General features: G+C 36.0%; 1 protein-coding gene across 1 annotated transcript; it reads left to right on the top strand.

Moving 5' to 3' along the window:
* The first annotated feature begins 7,622 nt into the window (after positions 1 to 7,622).
* LOC121429885 (flavin-containing monooxygenase 5-like) lies at positions 7,623 to 26,272 on the top strand. The gene is made up of 10 exons (XM_041627141.1): positions 7,623 to 8,022; positions 12,463 to 12,632; positions 13,166 to 13,327; positions 14,378 to 14,504; positions 16,879 to 17,049; positions 20,466 to 20,622; positions 22,024 to 22,125; positions 23,063 to 23,248; positions 24,226 to 24,359; positions 25,494 to 26,272. The coding sequence occupies exons 1-10, from the start codon at positions 7,739 to 7,741 to the stop codon at positions 25,672 to 25,674; spliced, it is 1,674 nt and encodes a 557-aa protein (XP_041483075.1). The 5' UTR covers positions 7,623 to 7,738; the 3' UTR covers positions 25,675 to 26,272.

The raw sequence follows: 26,272 nt of genomic DNA, 5'->3' as shown, positions 1-26,272 counted from the left end.
TGTCACATCTCCACTTGTTCTTTTGTATTTTATCATATGAAATTAGGTTATTTCAATTTTTTCCTACAGGAACTAGAAAAATTGGATTGGCAACTGATTTAGTGCATTAAATATTTATTGCTGCAACTTATTTCATTATAAGGGAGACATATTATTCACACAAATATGAAATAATGAAAAAAATCATGATTTTATGTAATAACATAAGAAAACGGAAAGTGGAGATGTGACAACATCAGCCCATCTAATGAATATTCATGACGACTGTTTTCCCAAAATATTGCTAAACTTTAAAATTCAATAACTTTATTATTTGTTATCAGATTTTGATGAAATTTTCGGAATTTTGTTCCGGACCATCCCTTCAACATGTTACAGAGTCCATCCCCGTTAATGCAATTGCAAAAAAAATCCCTATTATTGCTTGACCTTGGCACACTGACATGATGCTATCAAACACCATTCTACATCCGATTTTTGATGAGATTTTTTATGCCTGTGCTTTTTGCAGAACTTTCATCGACCTTTTTCATGCCTTGCATGCATGGATCAGTGGCGGACCCAAGGGAAGGGGACACGAGCGTACCTATGGGGGGGGGGCAGGAGGCACTTTCCCCCTGACGAGTCACAACCCGTGCAAGGGACGTATCCCTGCCCCCCCCCCCCCTCCCCCTGACGAACTTTTTTTTGCTTGTCAAATTTTTCGGCGGACGAATTTGCCCCCCTGTGGAAAATCCTAAGTACGCCACTGGAAGGGGATCGCCCCCAACCCACCTACCCCCGACATAAACAAAGAGGCACGTTATTACAGCGGCTACTTCTCAAGATTTTAGTTTATTGACTCAATTACAGAGATAATGTGTTAATTGACAGAATAAGAGCCAATGTCGCCAACTATTAAGAAAAGAGAAAGAGAGAGTCTGTGCCAATCTTGGTATATCAGCCAAGTGGGTGGATCCAGGATTTTCCAAACGGGGGGGCACACTTTGCCGAGGAAAATTTGACAAGCAAAAAAAATAGTCCTCAGTAGTGTATATGAACGACATATTCCCATCAAAATATATACTGTGACTTTCAAAAGTTGGGGGGCACACTTGTAAGAGCGGCATATTTATATCAAAAATTTATATTATGGTTCTCAAAAGGGGAGGGCACGGGCTGGATGTGCAACTATCAAAGGAATGTACTTTTGTATGACGTCTTAAGCGTAACATTTTCAACTCTAATTTGCTTGATTCTTGGGCAGTTGGGGATTTCATTTAAAAAAAAACAGAAAGAAAAGCTGATTGACACAAAAATACACACGTGTTCCACTTTCCAACTCTACTAATTCTTTCACATTTGAAGAGCTTGATTCCAATAAAAGGGGCTAAATCCACTTTTGACCAAAATTGATTTATTGATAGAAATATATCTTAGACGTAGGAATCCAATGCAACATATCACATTTTTATTTTTTTTTATTGGGGGGGAAAGGTTGGTAAAATTGATTGCAAATTTGAATTTGATCCAAAAGAAGCTAAATCCAAATTACAGTTTTGTTCCAAAAGGAGCTAAATCCACTATACGGTTATTTAAAATTGGTTATCTTTCCTATTTACATCAAGTTATGCATTCAGTTTTTCAGGTACATGTTTTGGATACAAGTTCGCACCATCAGTGCAAATTTTGGTGAAAATAACGGAATTTTACAATTTTTATGAATATTCTTGGATTTAGCTCCAGTTTGGAATTAGATATCGAAAATTTATTGGATAAACATCAGAAAAGTTGTGGAATGTACTCTGCTAGCCATATTTACGTGTTTCGTGTTCAATTTCCAAAATCAAACATATTTAAATTGGCTAAAATTGACATGTTACTAATTTTTGTTCCAAAAGGAGCTAAATCCGTGAAAAATAGAATTTCAAAAATTGTTTAAAAATTGATTATGAATGCTAAATTTTTTAAATCGTTATTTAATTAATCTAAGATGATAGTACTATCATATATATCAAAACAGAATAGTATTGGCTAAGGAAAGGTAGTGAATTAAAAAAACTTGATTTACAAAAAACACCAAAAGTGGATCTAGCTCCTTTTGGAACAAAACTCTTCATTATATGATTTATTATTTTACCGTTTCATCTATAATTCAACAACGACCGCAGTCTATTTGCGTCTTTTTTCACTCCAATTTGAAAAAGTATGACAGGAATCTCCGTTTGCAGGATAATATTTTTAAGTTTCTTATCACGCAGACGTTGACATAATGTCTCGAACTTCTTCATAAAAATACAGAAGGCCAGACACAAGTGTGCTTTATCTCCCAAGGCCATCGAATTAGATCAATCAAGCAAATTTCAAGATAAAACTCTCAATTTCGAAATTCAATGTTCATGTTTACAAGTGCAGGCTTATTTCAAAGCTCACCCACTTGTTGATATCTCTTGTAGATGCCTTCGATGATTATTTTCAAGAAAATAATTATTACTATTGTATGATTATATATTTTTAAGTATTTTTGTATTTGTTTGTTTGTATAATCATGATGTATAGATCAAACAAGTGGGAATGTAGCCCTGAAACTCATTGTTCATGATGATTATCTGCAAGCTTATTTTAGATCACTCCACTTGATGTCTCCTATAACGAACTTTTATAAGGTCATCGTAGACACTGTGTGATTTCAAGTTTGGTGTTGACTTTTTGGTGTTGGTGTAAGTTCAATGTTTTACACGAGTATAACACCAAGCAAAAAATGAAGATGGTCCTGAAAAGTCACTCACTATAGTTGTTGAGGTGTCGATAATGTGATCTGGATCAGTTTTACAAACTCTGAATAGGTTTTGGAGCTAGGGGAAGCAATCCAAATTGTGCTTCCAACACCAACACCGGACTTGGAATAACACATTCAGTGGCATTTTTATGTACTTTGTATTTCAATGCATTTGACAGAGAATAATAACAAATGCATCGAACATCACTTTTTAGGGGGCCATATGGCGCATTGGACAAAAACTATTTTTCTATAAAGGTGCGAGCAAAAATGTCGAAATTTTATTACAAAAATCAAATTTGGGGATAGATTTTGACATCATATTCCAAAAAATAATATCATATTTCACCCTTCTTTCTTCGTTTTTTTTATTTAATCTTGGTCGTGAAAAATTTGGGCGCGCCCTCAAACCCCTCACCCTCCCCCATCTGTATACCACTGACTGATTTGAATGACAGAACAAAGTTACTCTCACACCCCAAGATCAATGTCAAGGTTGATGATATGGATTAAAAAATCTGCGAAGATAAAGAGTAGCAACTCTGAAGTTCAATGTTCATGTTTAATAACAACTTTAAATTTAAATGTCTATGTTGACAAATTGCCAACTTTTTAAAAGTTAATCCATTTGACAAGCTTTTTATAGGAGATATCATCAGTTATTTTCTATAACTAGCTTGAATACGAGTTTTTGTCTCACCTACATAGCAGAGTGAGACTATAGGCGCCGCTTTTCCGACGGCGGCGGCGGCGTCAACACCAAATCTTAACCTGAGGTTAAGTTTTTGAAATGACAGCATAACGTAGAAAGTATATGGACCTAGTTCATTAAACTTATACATAAGGTTAACCAAGTATCACTAAACATCCTGCATGAATTTCACGTCACATGACCAAGTTCAAATGTCATTTAGGGTCAATGAACTTTGGCCGAATTGGGGGTATCTGTTGAAATACCATCATAACTTTGAAATTTTATGGATCAGATTCATGAAACTTAGAAAATTATAGTAATCAAGTATTACTGAACATACTGTGCAAGTTTCAGGTCACATGATCAAGGTCAAAGATCAGTTAGGGTCAATGAACTTTGGCCAAATTCGGGTATTTGTTGAATTACCATCATAACTTTGAAAGTGTGTTGGTCTAGTTCATAAAACTTGTACTTAAGAGTAATCAAGTATCACTGAACATCCTGTGCGCATTTTAGGTCACATGACCAAGGTCAAAGGTCAATGAACTTTTGCCATAATGGGGGTATCTGTTGAATTACCTTCATAACTTTGAAAGTTTATGGATCTGACTCTTGAAACTTGGACATAAGAGTAATCAAGTATCACTGAACATCCTGTGCGAGTTTCAGGTCACATTATCAAGGTCAAAGGTCATGTAAGGTCAATGAACTTTGGCCACGTTGGGGGTATTTGTTGAAGTACCATCATATCTCTGTAAGTGTATTGGTCTAGTTCATAAAACGTGGAAATCAGAGTAACTAAGTGTCACTGAACATCTTGTGCGAGTTATAGTAGTTTTCAAAATCAGCACTGCTGCTGTATTGAATCGCGTGATGCAGGTGAGACCGCCAGAGGCATTCCACTTGTTAAAAGATAATATGATAATATCAAAGATATTATCATTGTAAGTTGTTACCATTCCCTATCAACTGAAAGAAGGTAAAGAGCTGTTCTGAAATTCAATGTTCATGCAGAGGCGAATCCAGGTCCCGAAGGCCCCCCCCCCCCCCCCCCGAAAAAAGGGGGAAGGAGGAAAGAGGAAGAGACGATAAAGAAGAACATGGAGAAGGATAGGGAAAGATAGAGGAGGAGAAAATAAAGAAAATTAAAAGGGGGAAAAGCATAAGGAAAATCAGTGAAATGGTGGAAATCGCCATACTTATACCCCCCTAGTCTACAAATGTAGACCCACATCTGCAGTGTGTGTACCTTAGCTCATTCAACGAGTCTGCATAGCAGTGTGTGTACCTTAGCTGATTCAACGAGTCTGCATAGCAGACTGGCTCGCTACGCTCGCCCTTTCGCAAACCAGTAGCAGATCCCACCTCACGAGCCATTCAGAGTCTGCATAGCAGACTAATACCCCCCCCAAAAAAATCGTTCGCTCCCACATCTCGCTGGCATTGCTTATTTAATAAAATACATGATTATATCCTACCCATGAATAGAGTATGTGGCTGAAAATATTTTGTTTCTTACATCAATTCACACAGTGAAATTTTACTTCGCGCCCCGCGCCCGGGGGGGCACTTCCATTCATGAGTGGATACCATGCGCGACTATGGGGTCTCGAATAAACATGTATTTTCCATAATCTGAAAATGCACCCGTAAACAAGTAATGGCATGTGAAACCTTACCCTTAACAAGTATTGGAAACAAAACGATACTTTTGGCAAGTATTCCCTGAATTGAACCCATAAACAAGTATAGCGATATTTTAATGTTATGTCAAGGGCCCGTCGATCGTCGGTTTTACCTTTACACATCATTAATTTTGGTTTAGTATACGGCCCCACCTTCCACACCTCGCAAAAATCGGACTCTAAACACGTAGTGTTGGGGCAAAGAGGACATCCTTTTAATTTTGTTTTATCATCCCCGCAAATTTGACCCTAAACGCGTAACTTCTCTCGCGAAATAGATACCCTTTTTTCATTATTTTTGTGTTTTTGACACCCTTATCACGTTACGTACGTAACGTGCCCTATCGTGAAAAAGACATCCTTTTTACGTGTTTTTTGGTCGCGCATGGTATACTCGTCAATGTAAGTCCCCCCCCCCCCGGGGCCCCGTGCTTTTATTAGCTTCATGAGATAAGCATTATATTTGTAGTTAAAATGCCCCTTGTTTCCAGATCAGTAAATCAAAAGCTCGCGTCAGTGTTATTTAGTGAGCTATTCAGTCACTTTATTCCTACAAACACTCGTTGTACATTTTTCAATATTAACAATAAAATCAGATAGCGCTTCGCGATAACATTGTCTGTTAGTAGTGTAGTGAGATTCAGATCTTCTTCATGAGTTCAAACGCTGCAGTAATTGTTTAGAAGTATAACAAACAAAAATCACCTTCGGCTCAGGTTTTCGCGCTCGCATCAATATTTGAGAGTGAAATTCACACCTTGTTTATGAATTCTTACAGCACTTTAATTTTAAGTATAATTATTAAAAAAAATCACTTCTTGCTTCTCGATCGCATTTGTTAAAAATGAGAGAAATGTGCCCTTCGTGTATTAAAAATGACAATTTTCAGGTCAGTACGTATATACTTACAACCTATATTAGCTCGCGCTCGTACAACATTAACCGGGTAATTTTTTGTGTGAATAAAATGACTGGATAAAAATGTATTTAAATTTCATCATTTATGGAACTACCTCCCGACAATCACGTTTTAAATTTGGGTCTTCGATCGAGGAGTCGAAAGTGGAAGTCAGGGGCAGATCCAAGATTTTCCAAGGGGGGGCACATTTTCCCGAGGAAAAATTTGACAAGCAACTAAGGTGGAAGTTGTCACCCTGTGTCATGCATAGGCTATTTGACGAAGCTGAATCCGAGTCACAAACAGGAGCTTATTTTGAGTTCATTCACTCGTTAATAGTTCATAAATATTAGATATTTCCCAAATATTAGCACATAAAACACGTGGCAAATCCTGCAGCCTTCTAACATTGTTACATTACAGAAAGTACAAATTTGTTCTTTGTTTTGATTTGTATATGAAAAATTGCAGAAATCGATTGAATGAATGAATAAATGGCTTCGAGGAATTAAACTACTTTATCATCGTATTTTTTTTCTTTTAATATGAATGTTTGGATAAGATTGCGTGAGATTGTATTGATCTATATGAAGCGAGTGAATGACAGACCAATGAAGGTCATGGTCGATTGCCACGGTAGAATATTCAGATCAATGTCAATGTTTTTATTTTATCCACTCGCAAGTTAAAGTAGTTATTCGTACTATGTGTGACAGTGACATCACACTTTATCGCACTTGCCAATATTCTTAAGATACGTTATAGCATCTCGACTGCCTATATTTTTTTTGTATTTGATTTTATTGTTTTTTTCTGCATTCATATCAGGCGCTTACGCAAGGGGGGGTTACAGGGTTTAAACCCCCTCATATTTTATTAACCTTTTTTTTTGCTTGTCAATTTTTTTTGTTACGAAATTCTAAAAAAACACCCCTTTCAAAAGTCCTGCGTACGCTATTATTTCATATCATTCGTTTTATAATAATACATTTTCCATAACATAACAAACACGATATATATGATTATAATGAAGTGGGAAAAAGAAAATGAGGGAAAATTAAGAAAAAAAGATGAGTAATGCGTTCCGTTATGTATATGTGTATTACCTTTATTAGTCCATTAAAGGAGAACGTTAATAGACTCCCCCCCCCCTCGGGCTCCATATAGCTGGCATCGCCCCATTAATATAGGCCTATTAGATTTGTTATCCCCACCCGGCTTCCAGTCGGCGAAGCTAGTACTTATAACAATTGTTTCTATTGGAGCTTTCCTTGAACAACATGATTATTGCGATGATTGTCGATTTGCAAAAAAAGTACAAAGCAATAAGGATAAAAATACATAGGCCTAACTTACCATGGTATAACCAATGAAAGATATATCTTTCATCGCAAAAAACATTTCTTTTGCGGACAAAACTTGTCGAGTGGTATTATAATTAAGGCAAATTGGGGGGGGCAGTTTAAAATTTTTCATAATCTGCTAAAAAGTATCTATGAAAAATTGTGCTTTACACTCATTTTCTTGCACACACAATCAAAAACAACAAAAGCATTTATCCCCGCCCTAGCAGTCCCAGACCGGCAATGAAAGACACTTGGCGTTCCATAGTCATCAACAGAAGATAACGATGGATGAATTGAAAGATGTTGAAATTGGGATAAGATAACAAGAGTAGTTAATCAATAACCCAGACCAGCACGATGGCCTGCAAAACATATATGGACTCTGGTAGTATGCGAAAAATCCTTAGGACAGCAGAAACAGCGACCGAGTCTGAAATTGCAAGGAATCTGACGAGAAAAATGCCGCACCTGGAGCAGCAGACGGATGTGTGCGTGATTGGAGCTGGAATCTCCGGGCTAGCGACGGCCAAATGTCTCCGCGAGGCTGGCTTCGATGTTGTCGTGTACGAAAGGACCGGAGAAGTCGGAGGGTTGTGGGTTTTCAGAGAAAATGACTATGGGGTAATGAGGTTTACTCATATGTGAGTATGCTGGAGAATGCAATGAAATGGCCAATCAATCTTAAATTTTGATATTTTTTGAGGCAGGGCAATTGTTATTGAATATTCCACATTTCCTTTTCAAATTTAAGTTAACTTTAAGTCAGCCCAAAAGAGAAGAGCCAATATATCCTACTAACATGCTAACATAAAAAATTAAAGACCTATCATGAAAAAAAAATTAGGCCTTAGGCTTATGCTATGGCATCCAATCTCATGGTGTGTCATAATTTTAAAGGAAACCGGCCAAAACCCAAGAAGTGAAGCAAGCTTCTTGGAAAAAGTGAAACAAGAACAATTTAAATCAAGTTTACTCAAAATCGGTTGTGAAATAAGCAAGTTATGGACATTTAAAAGGTCTTGTATTTCTATGGGTATCCTCAAAATGGCAAACATGCTTCAAAATGGCCGATTTTGTGGACAACCTTCAATTTGTTTTGTACCCAAATTTTCCCCTTTATTTTACATATTTCACATCATTTCCCCGTGAACTTGAAATATGTGGTGTGAATTATATTTTCCCCATGACATATGTTATGCCCAGAAGGAGGCAAGATGCAATTTGAAAGGTTTGGTAATGTGGAAAATCTGAAAAATTGTGTACAAAACAAATGGAGAGTTGTCCACAAAATCAGCTATTTTTTAAGCATGTTTGCCAATTTGAGGATCCCCATGGAAAAAAACAACAAGACCTTTTTAACGTCCATAACTTGCTTATTTCACAACCGATTTTGATGAAACTTAATTTAAATTGTTCCTCTCATTTTACTCTTTCCAATAAGATTGTTTATCTTTTGGGGTTTTGGTTTCCTTATAAGGCAATTCACATTTAATCTTTTAACATGAATGCAATCAATTAGACCTAGATATATCAAGAGTAAATTGACCAAAAAGCAAAGATTAAGTGCACTGTGGACTGGATCGATGCCTGAATAAGAGCTGTTAACATAAACTTGCATCATATTGGCAATCAGATGGACTGTTGAAAAGTGCAATTTTTCATTCAGGACTTGAATTATTCCAACAAGGCCATTTACATGTATTAGAGGCCATTTCTGTTTACTGGACTTTATGCCCCTTACATTGGCCTCAAGATTTAAAGGGGAAGTTCACCCTGAAGGAAATTGTTTCTTCTTGATTAGTCTTTAATTTTTGTGGTAAAAATAGAAAATATACTACTTACTTGGATGTTGAGACGTTAAGCAATATGCTAATGTGCCCCTCGTTGATTTTCTTATCTTTGGTAAGGTCTGTACTTTAGAGGATGGTTGTGCCAAAATTTTTCAAGTCCGGATTTATACTGATTTAGACTAGTTGCACTTACAACTGACTCAGGCAGGGAATTCCAAATATTGCAGCTCATCAATAAGAATTGAATTTTTGGCAAACGGCAGATCTGCATCTCTGCTTCCTTAGTTTCATGCTATGTCCTGTTGTACGGGAATCATGAATTCGTGCAAAGAACAGATCAGCATCAAAATTGTCTATCCCTCTCATAATCTTGAAGATCTCAGACCTTCATTACATAGTCCCATATGTAAATTTTCATGGCAACACCATTGAAGTCTACATGTGGGACTACAATATTTACCGAGAGTAAGTTCAAATCAACTAAATCAAAATAATTTCAAGGAATTATGGAAAAAAGATGGCCTTTTCATGGATTTAAAGATGTAAAATGTAAAATTTTAGCAATTTTTTTCTTTAATTTTTTTTTGCAGGAGCGTGATATTTTGTAAACGTATTGACCCAGGCCTAGTTTCACCATAGATTAATTAATAGCTACACAGCTATTGCATACGATGTTATGAAAAATCTACAATATATCATACATGCATTGTATTGAATTGATTTGAGCTCCTCAAGGAGAGCGATTCTGAGGAGCTCAAAAAAATAAGGAGAGTGATTTATTGAGCTCCACGAAATTATAAACGTGAAGGACTGAGATCTGGATAACTTCCTCCTTTTGTCTTCTGTATGCAAGGATTTGTAGTCCAAAGGCTTTCAACCTGTCCGGATATTCCAGATTTTGAAGATGAAAAAGTTGCATCCACCCTTTGCAAAGGGTGAAGGTTTTAGGAAAATCCAAAAATATTAAGAAAGTTATTAGGATTGTGAATTTTAGATTTGTGGTGTCATATGAGCTGCTGCCCCATATGTTATGCAATATAAAAAGCATAAGTCAAAATTTTGTAATGGTTCGTAATGACTTGTTTTTGTTTTCGTTTTTGAACGGGTGTAAAATGATATCTATTTATTATACAGTACTGAAGGTAGGGTGAAGGCCGTTTTCATTTTTTTTTCTGAGAAAATTACATTTCATTGATTTCTTACCATATGATATTGTAGTAAAGCTGCTCGCATTTGAGGTTGCAAATCAAATAATTAAAATTCTAATAACTCTTATCATTCTATGATGGATTCTTTTCAAACCTTTGGCAATATTTATAATAATTTTTCTGCTATTTTAGCTATCAACTTTTTGTCAGGGGGAACTTCCCCTTTAATATACCCAGCTTCTTTACCTTTCCTGTTTGTGATACATTTATAGACAAGTGATCTTGCCATTGAAAAAAAATATCGAAAGTTAAGGCTTCTTATCAGACGTACGTGTCAAATTGCATGATGGACTATGACTATGACAAGTCTCAACCAAGTCAATTTTGACCTCCTTTCATACAGTTGAAGTGCAATTATATCATCATTATTTGCTCTAAGTCATAGCCGTATGTAAATAGTTTAAGGTACCGTCCAAATCACTACCCTCTTGTTGGGTATTATCAGGTGAGCATTTTATGAACAAACAGTTGGTGATCTTTACCGACTGTTTGTTATAATCTACTGAAATCCTTGCATCTGATTCGTTCAGAGCAAATCTGTAAGTGAAAATCACTGATAAGATGTAGTGTGAAACATGCCCCTGATCATTTACAATGTATAAGAATATAGTTCTCACAAACTAATTATCTCGACATAGATAATAAAGTTTGGTAAGTGGGAAAACAGCAATTTAGATATGCGGCCTGCTTTATTTTTTGTTGATGCATCACCCAAATCTAAAGGTAGCTCACCAATTAGTATAAAAACATGTAAAAAACACTATTCTTTAAAAAAGTATACCTTTTCTGACAGGAAATTTGCTAAGGCTTCCAAGAATGGCATCAATAATTTGGTAGGGTTAACTGTTCACATATTATTACAAATGTTTGACCTTTTAGAATCCCTAATGAATTTCATTTTGAAAATCAATATTTGTTTCTCTATACCCATACCATTGCTCATCAAATTCTAAAACTCCCTTTCGGATAATTTATAACCTAAGGTGAGGTCTTTTTATTTTGCAAATATATTTTTTAAATATCCAAGCATGACATCTTTCACTGAGTTTTTACTATACATTTCTAACAAATCATTTTTTATTGATGATTCTCTGATATGTAGAGGTATGCTATTCAGCTGGTGAATCAGAACCAAACCCAAAACACTAGATATATTTTTCATCAACCCCATTACAAAGTGTGTATCGCTTCTGCCACCCCTCAACTACTCAAGGTTGTGTTCGAGTGCAGTGTCACTGATTTATGTGCATATTCATGCTATCAACCCTAGTTCATCATAATGATTTCCTCTATGATAATTTTTTTTATTCAAGGATTTTCAAGGGTTTCATAATTAATTATCAACCCTAGTTCATCATAATGATTTCCTCAAGGTGATAATTTTTTTTTATTATTCAAGGATTTTCAAGGGTTTCATAATTAATTATCATTAACTGATGAATTTTGAAGAGTGTTGGGTTATTATGGGCCAGGGCTCGCAAAAGTGAAAGTCAATACTGTTACCCACAGATGTGCAAGCCATCTCAGAAAACCATTGAGAAAATATTGCACAAAAACAATAACTGGATTACATGTATACAATCAATTGAATTAATGTTTTTCCCAGGCTAAGAATCTTTTTCACAAAATAATTCCCAAATTACGAATACATTTCTCATGAAACTGGAATGAGACCTTGATACCATATTTACGGTATATATTGTTTTTTCGAACATACGAGTATAGTTTAGTTTACTTATAATATTTCATTATACCGGTAATGTTATAATGTTTCGGGCGCGTCATGGTCTAGTGGTTCTGACTCTTGCCTTTCAAACTGAGGGTCGTGGGTTTGAATCCTAACCATGGCGTGTTTTCCTTCAGCAAGAAATTTATCCGCACTGTGCTCCACTTGACCCAGGTTAGGTGAATGGGTACCCGGCAGGAGTAATTCCTTGTACATGTATGTACTGAGCGCCTGTGATGGTAGCTCAAGCTAAGCCGGGGTAATAATAACAGCGCTTTGTATCCTCAGGCAATAGGCGCTTTATAACTACAGCTATTATTATTATTCTCTCTATCTCTCACTTTTGCCATGATGCAGAAATGTCTCAAAACAGAACTACTGCTTCTCAGACTTCCCTTTTCCAGATGAAACTCCTGAATTCCCTCATAATACCCAGATGGCCAAATACATAGGAGACTACACCCGTCACTTTAACATCAGTGAATGTATTAGGTATCACCGCAGAGTTACCAAACTTGACAGAGATGGTAAGAATGGAAAAATGGTTTAATTAAGGAAAGAAAATCTGTTTGCAATAAAGACTCCAAATTGTCAAATACAACAGTGGAATTTGAAAAAGAAATTTTATAAACCAATATATAGAGAGCTAGGAATCAAGCAAGTACCAATCAGAAATTGCCATTAAAGACAGCTTTGAAACGTAATTGATGTAATTTAATTGGGATGATGATGACAATGATCATCATGAGGATGAAAATGATGATATTAATAGTAATAATCATAATGGTAATAGTAATAATAATAATAATGCATAAAATTTGGTATTGAGCTTATTCCATATCTTAGATATTCAAGGTGTTTAGGAGCAAGTTAGAGAAAGAAAAGTAAGAACAAAAAATACATTATAGGTTCGAACTTAAACAGTGAATAGGCCTACATAAATCATTGTCAGTCAAACAGTAAGTTATTTTGGCTTTTGATATGGATTTTAGTGGGTTTGAATTTTAAATTCTTGACATGAGACTATTTTATTTCTTTCAAATATTCTATTCCATTGTAGGGGAAGGATGGCGTATTACCAGTTTTGCAGTAGAGGATGATGGGAAGGGTGGCGAGAAACTTGGACAAGAAGAAGTACTCGTCGCTAAATTTGTTGCAATAGCAACTGGGCATCATGCCAAACCAAGTTGGCCAAAGTTTGCTGGACAGGACAGTTTTAAAGGTCAGTTGTTCAGCTTTGTAGATATTGATTGTGATAGCTTAATTTTCAAGCTTTAAATATTTCATCCTGAAAATATACAGTACATGTAGGTCTGCATTATCTTAAGTTTGATTCAGGCCATGGTCTAATTCTGTGTTAAAATTATGACAGCCAAACATTTCAAAATAGCATTAACAGTATACTGTATGTTTCCTCTTGGCTCTTTCCTCACAATTTGCTATCCACATTTAAGCCACAACTTAAGATCAGAGATAGAGTCATGTGTACGGAATACGCCAACCTTTGTAATGTACATGTAGATTTATAACTTTGACTCATTGCATTCTCTCCTTATTTTTTGGCAAATGTCCTTTGATAATAATCTTTAAAAGAGTAAAGATCAACTTTGACCCATTGCATTCTCTCATTATTTTTGGCAAATGTCCATTGATAATAATCTTTAAAGGAGTAAAGATCAAGTATGAATAATATGTTTTTTATTGGATAATGATTGGTTATTAGTACTGTATTCATTTTATATGCTTATTAGTTGTATGTGTTTTGTTTTGTAAGATTTTCATGTTTGATTATATATCTTTAAAGCAATAAGAGACATTGTTACAGTGTATTAAGGGGAATGGCCCCTATTCTGAAGTGAGATTTAACTTAGACCACGGTCTAACTCTGTGCTAAAATTATGGGAGCCAAATGTTCAGAAATTCTGTTTATATTGTATATTTCTTATGTTTACTATTTTGTTTCCTTTTGCTTTGATAATGAAGAAAAATACTTCAGTTGCCATTCCCAGACAATTATGAACAATTTGGGTGTCATATGAGTTAATATATTGACTGTGTACTGTTACGGATTTGTGCTCCAATTGGCTCTCCATAGTTGAACCACAACTTTAAACCAGGGTTTCAGTCCAGAATAAGTGCCAATATGTTTTACTTTTCATGAGTAATGCACCATATTGAAACAGATGAAGATCAAGGTCAAGCTGTCATTATAAACTGATGTACATATTTTATTCATTTTATTGACTTTTTATCCAAATTTGGCATTAAAAAGGCGAGATCATTCACAGTGTGGCCTACAAAGATGCCATCACCAACGGAATGGTGGGGAAGAGAGCCCTCATTGTCGGGATTGGGAACAGTGCTGTGGATGCTGCTGTGGACCTGGCGACTGTCGGCAGGTACGTAAGAGAAGAGATAGCGTCGGTCCCAACATGTGGCCGTGCATACATACTACGTAAACAGTTGAGGGATTGAGTCTTGTCCAGGTATATGCAAGACAGTATAGTGATAACAATGAAGTGATGACACATTTCAGTGTCTTTTTTTCTAGTATACAGTAGCTCGCTGCTTGGCGAGGCATGATGAAAAACACACACAACTCAATTTGTTGGAATCGGTCCATGGGGGGGGGGGGCAAGATACCTGTATGACCTCATAAATGCATATTTAGCTCCATTGGAGTCAACATAGTTTTTTGCATGGTTTATAAACTAGTATGAACCAGTTATCGTCCATCATTTCATTCAAGAAATCGGAAGTAGGAGAGGGACAAACAAGTTTTTAGGTAAAACTACGCCCACATCAAGGTACGTTACAAGGTACACGTACATGTACGTTAGAACCAAGTGGATAATACATCATGACGAAAACCTCCGTTTGAGAACACTATACCCCAGTTTTTCTAAATCAATTCTCTTCTCCAAGTACAACAAAACTGTAAGTATCAAAACACCTGTTTCTTGACCTCGGTCTGAAGATAACGCAAAAGCCAGAGTGCGGTCCCGGCAAAGCATGCCGCCATTTTTTATTCACTTTCCTTATTTCGAGGTCGATTTTCTTCGTTCGAAATTGAAAATGGACTAACATTGAATTTCTGAATACAATATGCCTTTGAAAACGTGATTAAATATCGAATACAGTGATTTCATTCCAAATGTCCTACTACAGGCAGACAAGTCTTACGTAATAGCAGAGCTGTTGTTTATCATTTTGTCCCTGGCTCAATGCTCATAATCTGGCCTGTGGAGGTGAAATTAAGACAGCGGGGATTACCTGGCCAAGTGGAGTTGATCAGGCGGGTGTTTCATAAAGCTGTTCGTAAGTTAAGAGCGACTGGTGATCCTGTCTTGCGGTAAATGGTACACACCATTGGCGATGATCACCGGTCGTTTTTAAAGTCGCTCTTACGAACAGCTCTATGAAACGACCCCCAGGGCTTGGAAATGATTTCAAAGACAATTCGGGGTCTATTACCGCAGTTTGCAATCTGAACTGCGGTCTTTCTCCAAGTGGGGGCTTGACGTAATGTTAATTTCAACAGGGTTAATTATATTTCATGAGGTCATATATCGGGGCCCCCATGCAAAGATTCCCACAAAATTTGGGTTGTGGAGTCATTTTATCATGTTCTACCAAAATATGGTGTAAAAATGCTGAAATGCAAAATTTGAAAATTTATAACATATTTTTATCCCCAAGAGATGTATTCAAATGATTCTACAATGTGCATGGAAATTGCCATTTGTCATAAATTGATAATTATAGACACTTTCAATTACACCATTTTTTTTCATTAAAAAAAGGTGAACAAATAAAACTTTTCAATACAGAATTGACAACAGAATATTATGAGCTATTGATTTTTAGGCTCACTTGCTTCACTCACATTGTTCTTAAATAATGCACAAGGAAATCAGAATGTTTCATTTGCATCCAAATTAATTTGTTACCTCAAAATTCTTTACATAATGATCATAACAATTCCCTGTACTTTTAATAGTGTCTTGTTATCTCAGTCTTCGTACTTGGTTCTTCAAATAAACCGAAGTTCAATTCTAGTTTATGTCAATACTACAACTTCTTCAATGTTTGATTGTTTAAAGTGACATTGAAAGTTTGTGATTCTCATTTAATACATGTAGGTAAATGATTTCTGGATTTCAAGATTTATTCATTCCATTTGATAAAAATATATATACAAATTTACATTCAACTTTACAGATTAACATTTGCAAACAATCCAAGTTATGGAAGCACGATAAGGGCATTGAAAGAAAAAAATAAAAATAAATGGAATTGGGTCACTGCAAATGTTCAAAATGACTGGAATTAAGAATTTAAACAATAGGCATATTTTATGGTAAGTAACCATAAAACAATACAAAATAAACAAATTTAAATAATTTGTTGTAAACATATAAAAGTGTCAATTTTTTCTACATGAAATTGGACAATATCCTTTTGTAAACAAAGCAAAGCACAGTGAATTTTCAAGAAAACAAGGAATGCATGAATATAAATCATAATTAAAAAATATTTTGAAAAAACATGCATAATAGATGTTGATGTTGCTGGCCATCCATAGTTGTGATTGATCGGATCAATCGTAACTCTTTGTAAGACAGGCCCCTGGAGTGATAATGAGGAGCATTATCTATGTACACACTTTACAGCATTATTTTGCTATACTTCCGTGCTATTCTTCAACTCACTTCAGCTCTTATTTCTTTCTAATATAACTTTGAATTTTCCCCCTCTTCTCCTTTTTTCTAGGTGCAAGGAGGTTCATCTGAGTACGCGCTCAGGGGCATGGATCGTACCCAACTACCTGTTTGGTCGTCCCATCGACCATTACAGCTGTCGACTGGTACTCAAAATGCCTCTGACGATCATGAACTTTGTCTTTGAGACATTGGTGTCTCTTATACATGGGCATCCAAACATGTAAGTACCTAGGACGTCCAACTTTGGTATGGACAGGGTTTGGCCATGCAGGGTTAGATCCAGGGTTTTATAAAGGCATAAAGGAGTAAGCAAAGGCCCAAAGGAAATCTAAATGTCAAATTTGCAGTCCCAAATAAATGAATTTCTATGAAGTTGACGTTATGAACAAGCTGGAGCAGAGTATGAAGTTACAAATGCAGCTATCAATAAGTATGTTGACATTGTGTTGAAATGTACTTTGAAAGTATTTTGTGAAGAGAAATGCATTTATTGATTTACATGCAACTTTAGCTGATGTGATAAAAAGGGGAAAAACACTTGTCTTGCAATATTCCAGTCATTGCCATCAGTAATAATAATAATAATCCGCTTTTATAAAGCGCTTAATATATATCAGAACGACGTGTCTAAGCGCTTTACAGATACATGTGTATATTATTACACTGGTCATCGGATTCAAACAGTCATTCCCAAACACAATGTATGCTCATTCTCCACTCCCTCGCTAGGGAGTATTCCAGTCAGTCGCTGGTAAGGCGCACACAGTACTGGACAAGCTACAATGACTTTCACATCCTACCGGATACCCATTTAGCACCTGGGTTGAGAGTGGCAAAGTGTGGATTAACACCTTGCCAAAGGACACCAGACCGCGGTGGGATTCAAACACACGATCCTCTGTTCACAAGGCGAGTGTCAGAACCACTACACCACGGCTCTTCCACGGATTATTCTTTGATCATGGGGGAGGGGGGCATCTATTGGTGCGCCCCCCCCCCCACACAAAAGATAAACCTTTGCACTGATGCCCATGATTGCAGTCATTTGTAATGTTGGACACAATGCAAAATAATGTTTTTTTAATGGCTTGAGCATTAACTCTTCATGCGTTACGTTCGCATTATTGCACATCCGTAGGCGTGTTTCGTTCGCATTTTTGCACAACCACACATTTCCCATAGACGTCCCCTGTCCCATTGTTTTTCAAACAATTGCATGCCCCGGAGCGTGCCTAGCTACAATGTATAGCCTGGCGTTTGTGTATACCGTACATGTGTACCGATCGATCGCGCGTGCGACATTAGTTTAGCGTTCGACGGATTATCGCAGTTTACAAATTACAGAATCGTTGAGTTTTCCCAAAAAATCAATACATCCTGATCACAGCCAGGAAGTTCATTGAAAAAGGAGAGGATAAGATTAATAAAACCCTCCTCACAAACAATACCATGGCCAGGTTTATTGTTAGGAGTCTGTGACTCATGGCACAAATGTGAATGAGACCCTTTCAATGGAGTACAGTACCTTGACCAGGCAAAAATTTACTCTCTTTTATTTTCCACTATATATGGGCTATTTTTATCAGATTATCATGATTTTGGTATCAATACAAAGCTTATGTAATGAACAGTCCAAGTGGATAAATAAAAATCATGCCACTAACACAAGAACCAAAGTAAAAGGGGGGCTAAATTTTGTTGGAAGTATTAGGAGAAAGCATTTAGAAAATGTAATTTACTATACATTTTTCCATAATTTATCCAATAAATTTATATACGATAAGAAAGCCCAGGAAACACTCTACAAGTTTGCTACACAACATTTTCTTTCAAAATGATCAGATAAAAAGTTACGACACTCTAAATAACAGAGTGTATTATACTGCGTAGAGGGGATCACTGCTAAAATAATGCAACACAGGGGGTTTACAGGTGAACGCATGAAGAGTTAATTAGAGCAAACTTTTGATTTTACACACTAATTAGCATTTTTGATTAGCAATGAGTTTTTTTGCAGAATTTGACATTACCATTGTGTAGATTATGCCATGGGTATAACGCTCGTGCCAACTTTTGTCGGGATTGGTGGCAGAAATCTAAATCAGGCCCCCCCCTTGCTTCTTGGGCGTCGAAATAGCCCAATCTTTTTAGGGTTAAGATCGTCTAAACCCTACCAGAGAGGATAGAAGCAGGCCAGTGCAAACTGGAATGGGGCAAGTCCAAGAAAAGGTCACCCTAGAAGGCAAAATTTCATCTTTAATTTAAGAAGTTATCTTTGGTGGGGTAAGAAAGCCCAAATGTTGAATTTTAAAATTTCATTAAGAAAAATTTGATAATATGCATATTTATGCTAATTTGGGGCACCTAATTTGCATAATTGGTAAAATGGGCGTTACGTATGGGACAATTATAAAAACTCATAGAAAATAAAAAGAAAACTTGTGAGATTTAGTCATAGGTGGGACATGGACCCCCTAACATCTTATTACTTTTGGGGAAAAAAAAGTGGTGTCATCTAATTAATTATGCAAATTAGGTCTTGTCCAAGGATGGAATGTCCCATACGTAACATTTTGACGATGTTTTTTAAAGTTATTTCTCATAATACAATACTTATATCGTTGCTTCTCTGGGAAGTTCTAATTTATAAAGTATGAAAATGTTATACCCCAAAAAGTTTCAAAAATAGACTTTACCTTTTAATTAAAAGTTAATTAAAAAATTGTTACGTATGGGACAACATGTTATGTATGGGACATTTACACACAATGTCAATGGGGAGATTTGTGTACAAAGTGAATGGAGAAAAACAAATTTCAAGAGTGCTCTAAAAAGTGATTATTTACCTTTTCTTAAGTTTTTAAAGACTGATTTGTTATGAATACTGACTACTGAAAACAATTAAAGCAAAAAAATTGTGAAAATGGAAAAATATGAATAAAATGAAAAACAATAGAAATACATAAGAAATTCATGAAACCATGAAAAACAAGAAAAAAAAATATTGAAATGGCTAATTTCCTCTTCAGTCATATCAAATATGTCTCAATAGAACATTTTAAAAGACAGAAACTCTTTTGTTATTTCCATATTTTAAATTATTTCAATTTTTTTAATTATGGGGAAAATTGTGTACATTCTCTATGGGGACAAAATGTCCCATACGTAACTGTCCCATACGTAACATGTCATTAATTTGTTTAATTAGAGTCTGTAATTAGAGGGATTTGGCTTATGACATGAAACTTGTCTTAGATATACTAGAGTATTGTGACTTCTATCACACTAAGTTACAAGTTGTCAAATGAAATACTTTCAGAGAATTCTCAACTTGAAAAAAATGTTTCAAAAGTTGTCTTTTTTCTGCGTCCCATACGTAACAGCCCATCTTTTCTCTCTAAAAGGTCAAGGTCAAATGTCACAATTTTTTGCATGATTATTCTTCTCCTAGATGTCTACCATCATGAGGGTATTCAATCTAATCAAAGTCAATTAACACTATTTTTCAGGTCATTAAAGCCTCTGAAATGTCCCATATGTAACGCGCGCGAATTCTTGGACTTGCCCAATGATAGACCTTAGCAGCACTTCAGAGGGTCACCAATGAGCTATTTTTCTCCCCTCCCCTTTCTCCAGGTATGGCTTGAACCCTAAAATGAAGATCCTCCAGACGCAGCCTACAGTGAGTCCAGTGTTGTTGAACCACCTCCAGAGGAAACACATCATTGTCCATCCCAACATCTCAAAGATGGAGGAGAAGAGAGTCACCTTCATCGATGGCACTTCGGTTGAGGTCCGTCTCTTTATGCTGCTGATTGCCATGCAATCACAGTACTGCTTCATAAAGAAGAGTTACAACTATAATAGCTTTGCCATTTTATAATAATGATAATAGTCAATTTTTATATAGCGCTTTCCCAAGAAATGCTCAAAGCGCTTTACAGCATATTATCACTTCGGTCATCGGATTCATTTCAACACAGCACGGAAAGAGCAAAATTTCCAATCCCTGGGGAGCATCCCTTCCATTCATTACAGCCTCATTATGGAGCTGGCAAATTCAAACATACTATATCTTTTGCATCCTACCGGGTACCCATTTAGCACCTGGGTCGAGAGTGGCTAAGTGTGGATTAACGCCTTGCCAAAGGACGCTAGACCGCAGTGGGATTAGAACACACACGACCCTCTGTTTACAAGGCGAAAATTAGAACCACTGCACCACGGCTCATCCACTTCCTCTTCTATTGATTTTAACTGCCATGGGAACCTTGATTGTGATTGGCTGCTGAGTACTGTTACCATGGTAGTTGTCATGATGGGAAGTTACAATAGTTGTAAATTTTTATGAAACAAGCCTCAGTTGTTGATATGATCTTAGGCCTCAGTTGTTGATACGACCTTATTGCTTTTGCAAATGTGCAAAGGAAATGCCATATAATATGGTGAATAGAAACAATCAAAAAATTCAACATACATGTATAAAAAAGTAAATAATATATGTAACTTTATTCATTTACCGATCAAATACACCATGGGTGGATAGGTAAAGAGGGCAAAATATATTCAATTAATGCTTGGTGATAATTTGATATTATTGAAAATAATATTAAATGTTTGATAAATGTTTTATGATTATGGTGATATATCGCAGAAAAAACAATGTGACCCGAATATTTTCGATAATGAAAAGTTTATCACTATTCATTGACCACAAATGCAGCTCCGTATTGCTCTAAACCACCTCAGAATTTAGACAAATTGGTACATAAAAGCTCGCTTTTCATGGAGAAGCACCTATGATCGTGAAAGCCTTTCTTTCATTTTCCCCTTTCCTGCTCTCACAGAACCGCAGCCCATGTAATGAAGAGACTCGGTGATACATGTATATTGTGTTATCACAGATATTTTGATAGCAATAATTGAGTAACATTATATATATTCAATTGGTGATGTAATGATATGTCATTGATGAATGCAATTTCCCTGAAGTCATAACCTAAATGAGTATCAAAATCATGATGTAAACATTTTTACTGAAATATTTCATTGTCCATCAAATTTCTTTTTATCCCTTTCATTAATGTGTCTTTTTTCACCCTTATATTATGATGTATTCACAAGTTTGTTTTATTAGGGCATTACAGACAATTAAAAATGTACCAGTAACTCTTGAACTTTTTTCTTTCTGTAGGTTGACTCGGTCATATTTTGCACTGGTTATCATATTGACCTACCTTTCCTTAGCAACGACACCAGGTCACAGGTCACAGAGGACGGCAACAACGTCCTGAAGGTGAGACAGTATATGAGCTGTAGCGATTTTTAATTTTTGATTTTTTTTTCCCCTAATCTTCAATTTAGCAGAGTGCTGAAGTGTGTTGGGATAAATTTTCTTGTTGTGCATTTCATCATTTTTTAACCATATTTTTGTAGGACATGACAAATAAAAAACCGCCATGCACCAAAGTTGACATGGCCAGTCCAAGAAATGGCCAAATGAATGCCTAATACATGTAAGCCTAATTGAAATCCATGTACTCTGTAAATTGGCCCGGTTCATAAATGTGCGACGAATCCAATTTACACTGATTTAAACGGAACTAGGAGAACATGTAATATCTTGCATACATGTATATAGATCTTATTATATTATTTGAGACTTCTTAGTCATTTTCACACCGTCATATTTATCGCTACTCTGCTACATGTAAACATCCTTTGTTCTTTCTGCAGAGGTTTGTTTATAAGTATTATAGATATTAATTTCCATGATAATTCGCATTGTCCTTTCTACCTTTTTGTCAGGCTTTTATCATATCAGAATGGAGAAGAATAACATGTTATGCAGGGCCTGCTAAGAGAACAGTTCATAGGAACTGAAGTGGCAACCCTCAGTAATTTAAGATAATTGGTACATGATCTATATGGGGATATGGGGACGTTGTCGTCTAGTGGTTAAGACTCTCATCTTTCAGTCTGGGGACGTGGGTTTGATTCCCAGTCATGGCATGTTTTCTTTCAGCAAGAAAATTACCCACATTGCGCTGCACTCACCCCAGGTGACGTAAATGAGTACTGGCAGGAAGTAATTCCTCAAAAAGCTGTGAGCACCGGAATCGGTCGACTAGCTTCGCCTGGGTAATATAGGAGCGCCTTGAGCACCTAACAAGGTTGATGCGTGCGGTATATAAATCCTATTATCTATATTATTATTTAATCTCTACACGCAGCTTTACAAGAATGTGTTTTCTCCGAGCATTGGCCCCTCTCTTGCGTTCATTGGCTTCGTCCAGCCTGCATCCGGTGGTGTAATCAGTATGTCAGAGATCCAGGCAAGATGGTTCGCCGAGCTTTGTAAGAAGAAGGTCAAACTCCCACCAGAAGCAGAAATGAGACAAGACATCAAAATGGAAGAGGTACAGTATCATTATTTAAGGGGGAATTTCACCCTGACCAAAAGTTTGGTCTAAAATAATACCAGAAAAAATAATTTAAGAATATTAGCGATGTTTTGAGGAAAGTCCATCAAAGATTAAGAATGTCATTAGAATTTAATTTTTTTTTTATTTATGTCATGTACGAGCAGCTTCCCCATATGTTGTCTATTGTAAAATGCATAAATTTAAAGTTTTTAATGGTTCATAATGACTATGTTTTTTGACAGTTTTATTGACAGTTTTCAATCCCATTTTGCAAAAATTTACATCTTTTTGTGCATATTTTTAATAGAGAAACAAGTCATATTAATTTGATTTGATTTGCTCATAATGAGAATGTTTATTGCAAAATTTTATGTAAAAGTAAAAGTCAGGGGAGCATTTCATGAAAGGACTTGTCGGACGTTTTATCCCACATGTCCTTGTTTATATGACAGTTACCATTAGTAACAATGCTGTCCAACTTTGGCAAAAGGAAGCAAGTGACACCTCAATCACATTTGAGTTATTTTTGTTTCAGAAACCCCCTTTGTATGTTGCACGTTCAGGCAAAATTTAGGGAAGAAATAGTCGTTCTATGGAATGATATTGAAGAAAATATGCAGTTTAATTGCAAAGACGCCTATGGTAATGTCGAACACACATTGCTCATTTACAACAAATGATACATTTGTCACTTGCTTCCTTTTGCCAAAGTACAGCAGAATGCCTCTCAGTCAATCAAAATCAAGGAAAGTTGTCAATTGTTGATGAAATGCTCTCCAGATTGACCAATCATAGACTGCTGTGATTTGGAATTTAATTCATTCTGATTACTAATCAATGAATTTAAACTGAAGTATTCATACATGTTGTATCCTCCTTCAGAACTTTGAACCAGAATGTATGGAGAAGAGTAATAAGACTTTTTTCACCTTTTCTTTACATTTGTCTTGTTCATTTTTATTTCGTTAAAGGAGGAAAGTCAAAAGAGATACCACAAGTCTGCACGACACACCATCCAGAAGGATCCTATTCTCTATTGTGACAGTATCGCCCAGAAGTTTGGTGCTCAACCTGATCCATGGAGATACCCTACCCTAGCATGGAGGTATGTGTATGTTCATGGCCGAACCCTTGTAATTTGTGCATTTCATAATCATCGTCATCTTCGTGATCATTGTCATCGTCGTAATCACCATCATCATCATCCTCCTCATCGTCATCGTCGTCAGTTCGTCACCACCACCACTACCATCACTATCAGCATCATCGTCATCACCATCATCATCATAATCATCATCATGGTATTCATCATCATCCTCATCATGGTATTCACCATCATCACCACCACCATCAAAATCCTCATCATCACCACTTCCACCACCACAATCATCATCAACCTCATCATCATCATTTTTTTTACTATTGAAAAAAATATATGTACACATAAGGTAAAAGAATATGAAGAGCAAGATAAGAAATAAGAGAAATTCATCTCTGTTTCCCAAAGGCATATGAACTCTCACATGCCACTCTGGACGAAAGAAATTCATATTGCACAATGACCAAAGCATTATATACATGTAAGAATAATAACAATGATAATGATCATTATAGAGCAGAAACAAGTCAAATTGTCTTATTTGAGGCTCAGAAAATGAGATTTTTAATTTGAATATTTTAATTATTATACTAATGAGTAATAATGAATGATCGTTTCTTTTCCCTTCCTATGAATGAATGTTAACAACTCCTCAACCTACTAAAAAAAGATGAGATTGCAGTACAGTTGATAAGACTCCTGACAGACTTTGAACCATAAGGTCAAGGGGGCCGTTTCATAAAGTTAAGTTGTTCATAAGTTAAGAGCGACTTTAAGAATGACTGGTGAACCTTTCTTACGTGCCAAACCATCGGCAATGATTATACCATTTACCACAATAAAGGATCACCAGTCGTTCTTAAAGTCACTCTTAACTTAAAAACAGCTTTATGAAACACCACCAGGGTTAAAATCCAATTGCGCCACCCACGTCATTTGGCAAGACATTTACTTTTATTTGCCGTACTCTACCCAGGTTAAGGTAAATGGGAACTCAACAGGAATTTATTGTAGATACATGTACATGTATGCTAAAGCAGGGTGATGAATATGCAGCACTTCGAAATATTCTGTATGAAGTGCTACAAGTAGATATATGTTACATCTTGTTAGTTTATAATTATTTAATTGATCTTCCAGGCTACTATTCGGGACCTGCGGTCCAGCACAGTATCGTCTTCAGGGTCCAAACAAATGGTCCGATGCCGCATCAGAAGTAAGGAAGGTGTCGGTAACCGGACTAGCCCACTACAGTGTGCTGGCAGTTCTCGGACTTCTTATTTCAATGCTAGTATGGTTGATAACGGTCATAGTCTATTAGGGGGTTATTTAATGGGAACAAGATGGTATTTACGATGTAAAGGCCAGTGCTTGGCGATATTTTGATATCAGAATTATGCGATATCAAAGAAATGATTGAATACTCAATAATTGTTTTATGATTATGGTGATATATCATGCTAACAAAGATATGACCAAAATTGTTCATTATGAAAAGTGAATCACTATATATTGACCACAATGCTGCTTTGTGTTGCTTTAAACCAACTCAGAACTTCATAAGTTGGTACCCAAATGCCTGCTTTTTATGAACAAGTTAGGATTGATCCATTAAATCGTAACACTATGGAAATCCATCATTGTCATAATTTCTTTTAAAGGAAATTTGCAAAATGTCCTTTGTAAACAAAGGAGAACACACCAAATTGTCAAAAAAATCATTGAATTTATGGATATACATATACATATCTAGACATTTTTTGGAGCAAGCATGCATTTTTTATATGTTGACTTTGCTGGCTTTCCATAGTTGCGATTGATCAGATCAACCGCAACTCTTTCTAAGACGGGCCCGATATATATTCATACATTCACTGTTTTCTTGAAAATTCAGTATGCTTCTCTTTGTTTACAAAGGA

Source organism: Lytechinus variegatus, chromosome 16 (genome assembly GCF_018143015.1).
Source record: "Lytechinus variegatus isolate NC3 chromosome 16, Lvar_3.0, whole genome shotgun sequence".
Classification (NCBI taxonomy): Eukaryota; Metazoa; Echinodermata; class Echinoidea; order Temnopleuroida; family Toxopneustidae; genus Lytechinus; species Lytechinus variegatus.
This window is presented reverse-complemented; position numbering and strand designations above follow the sequence as displayed.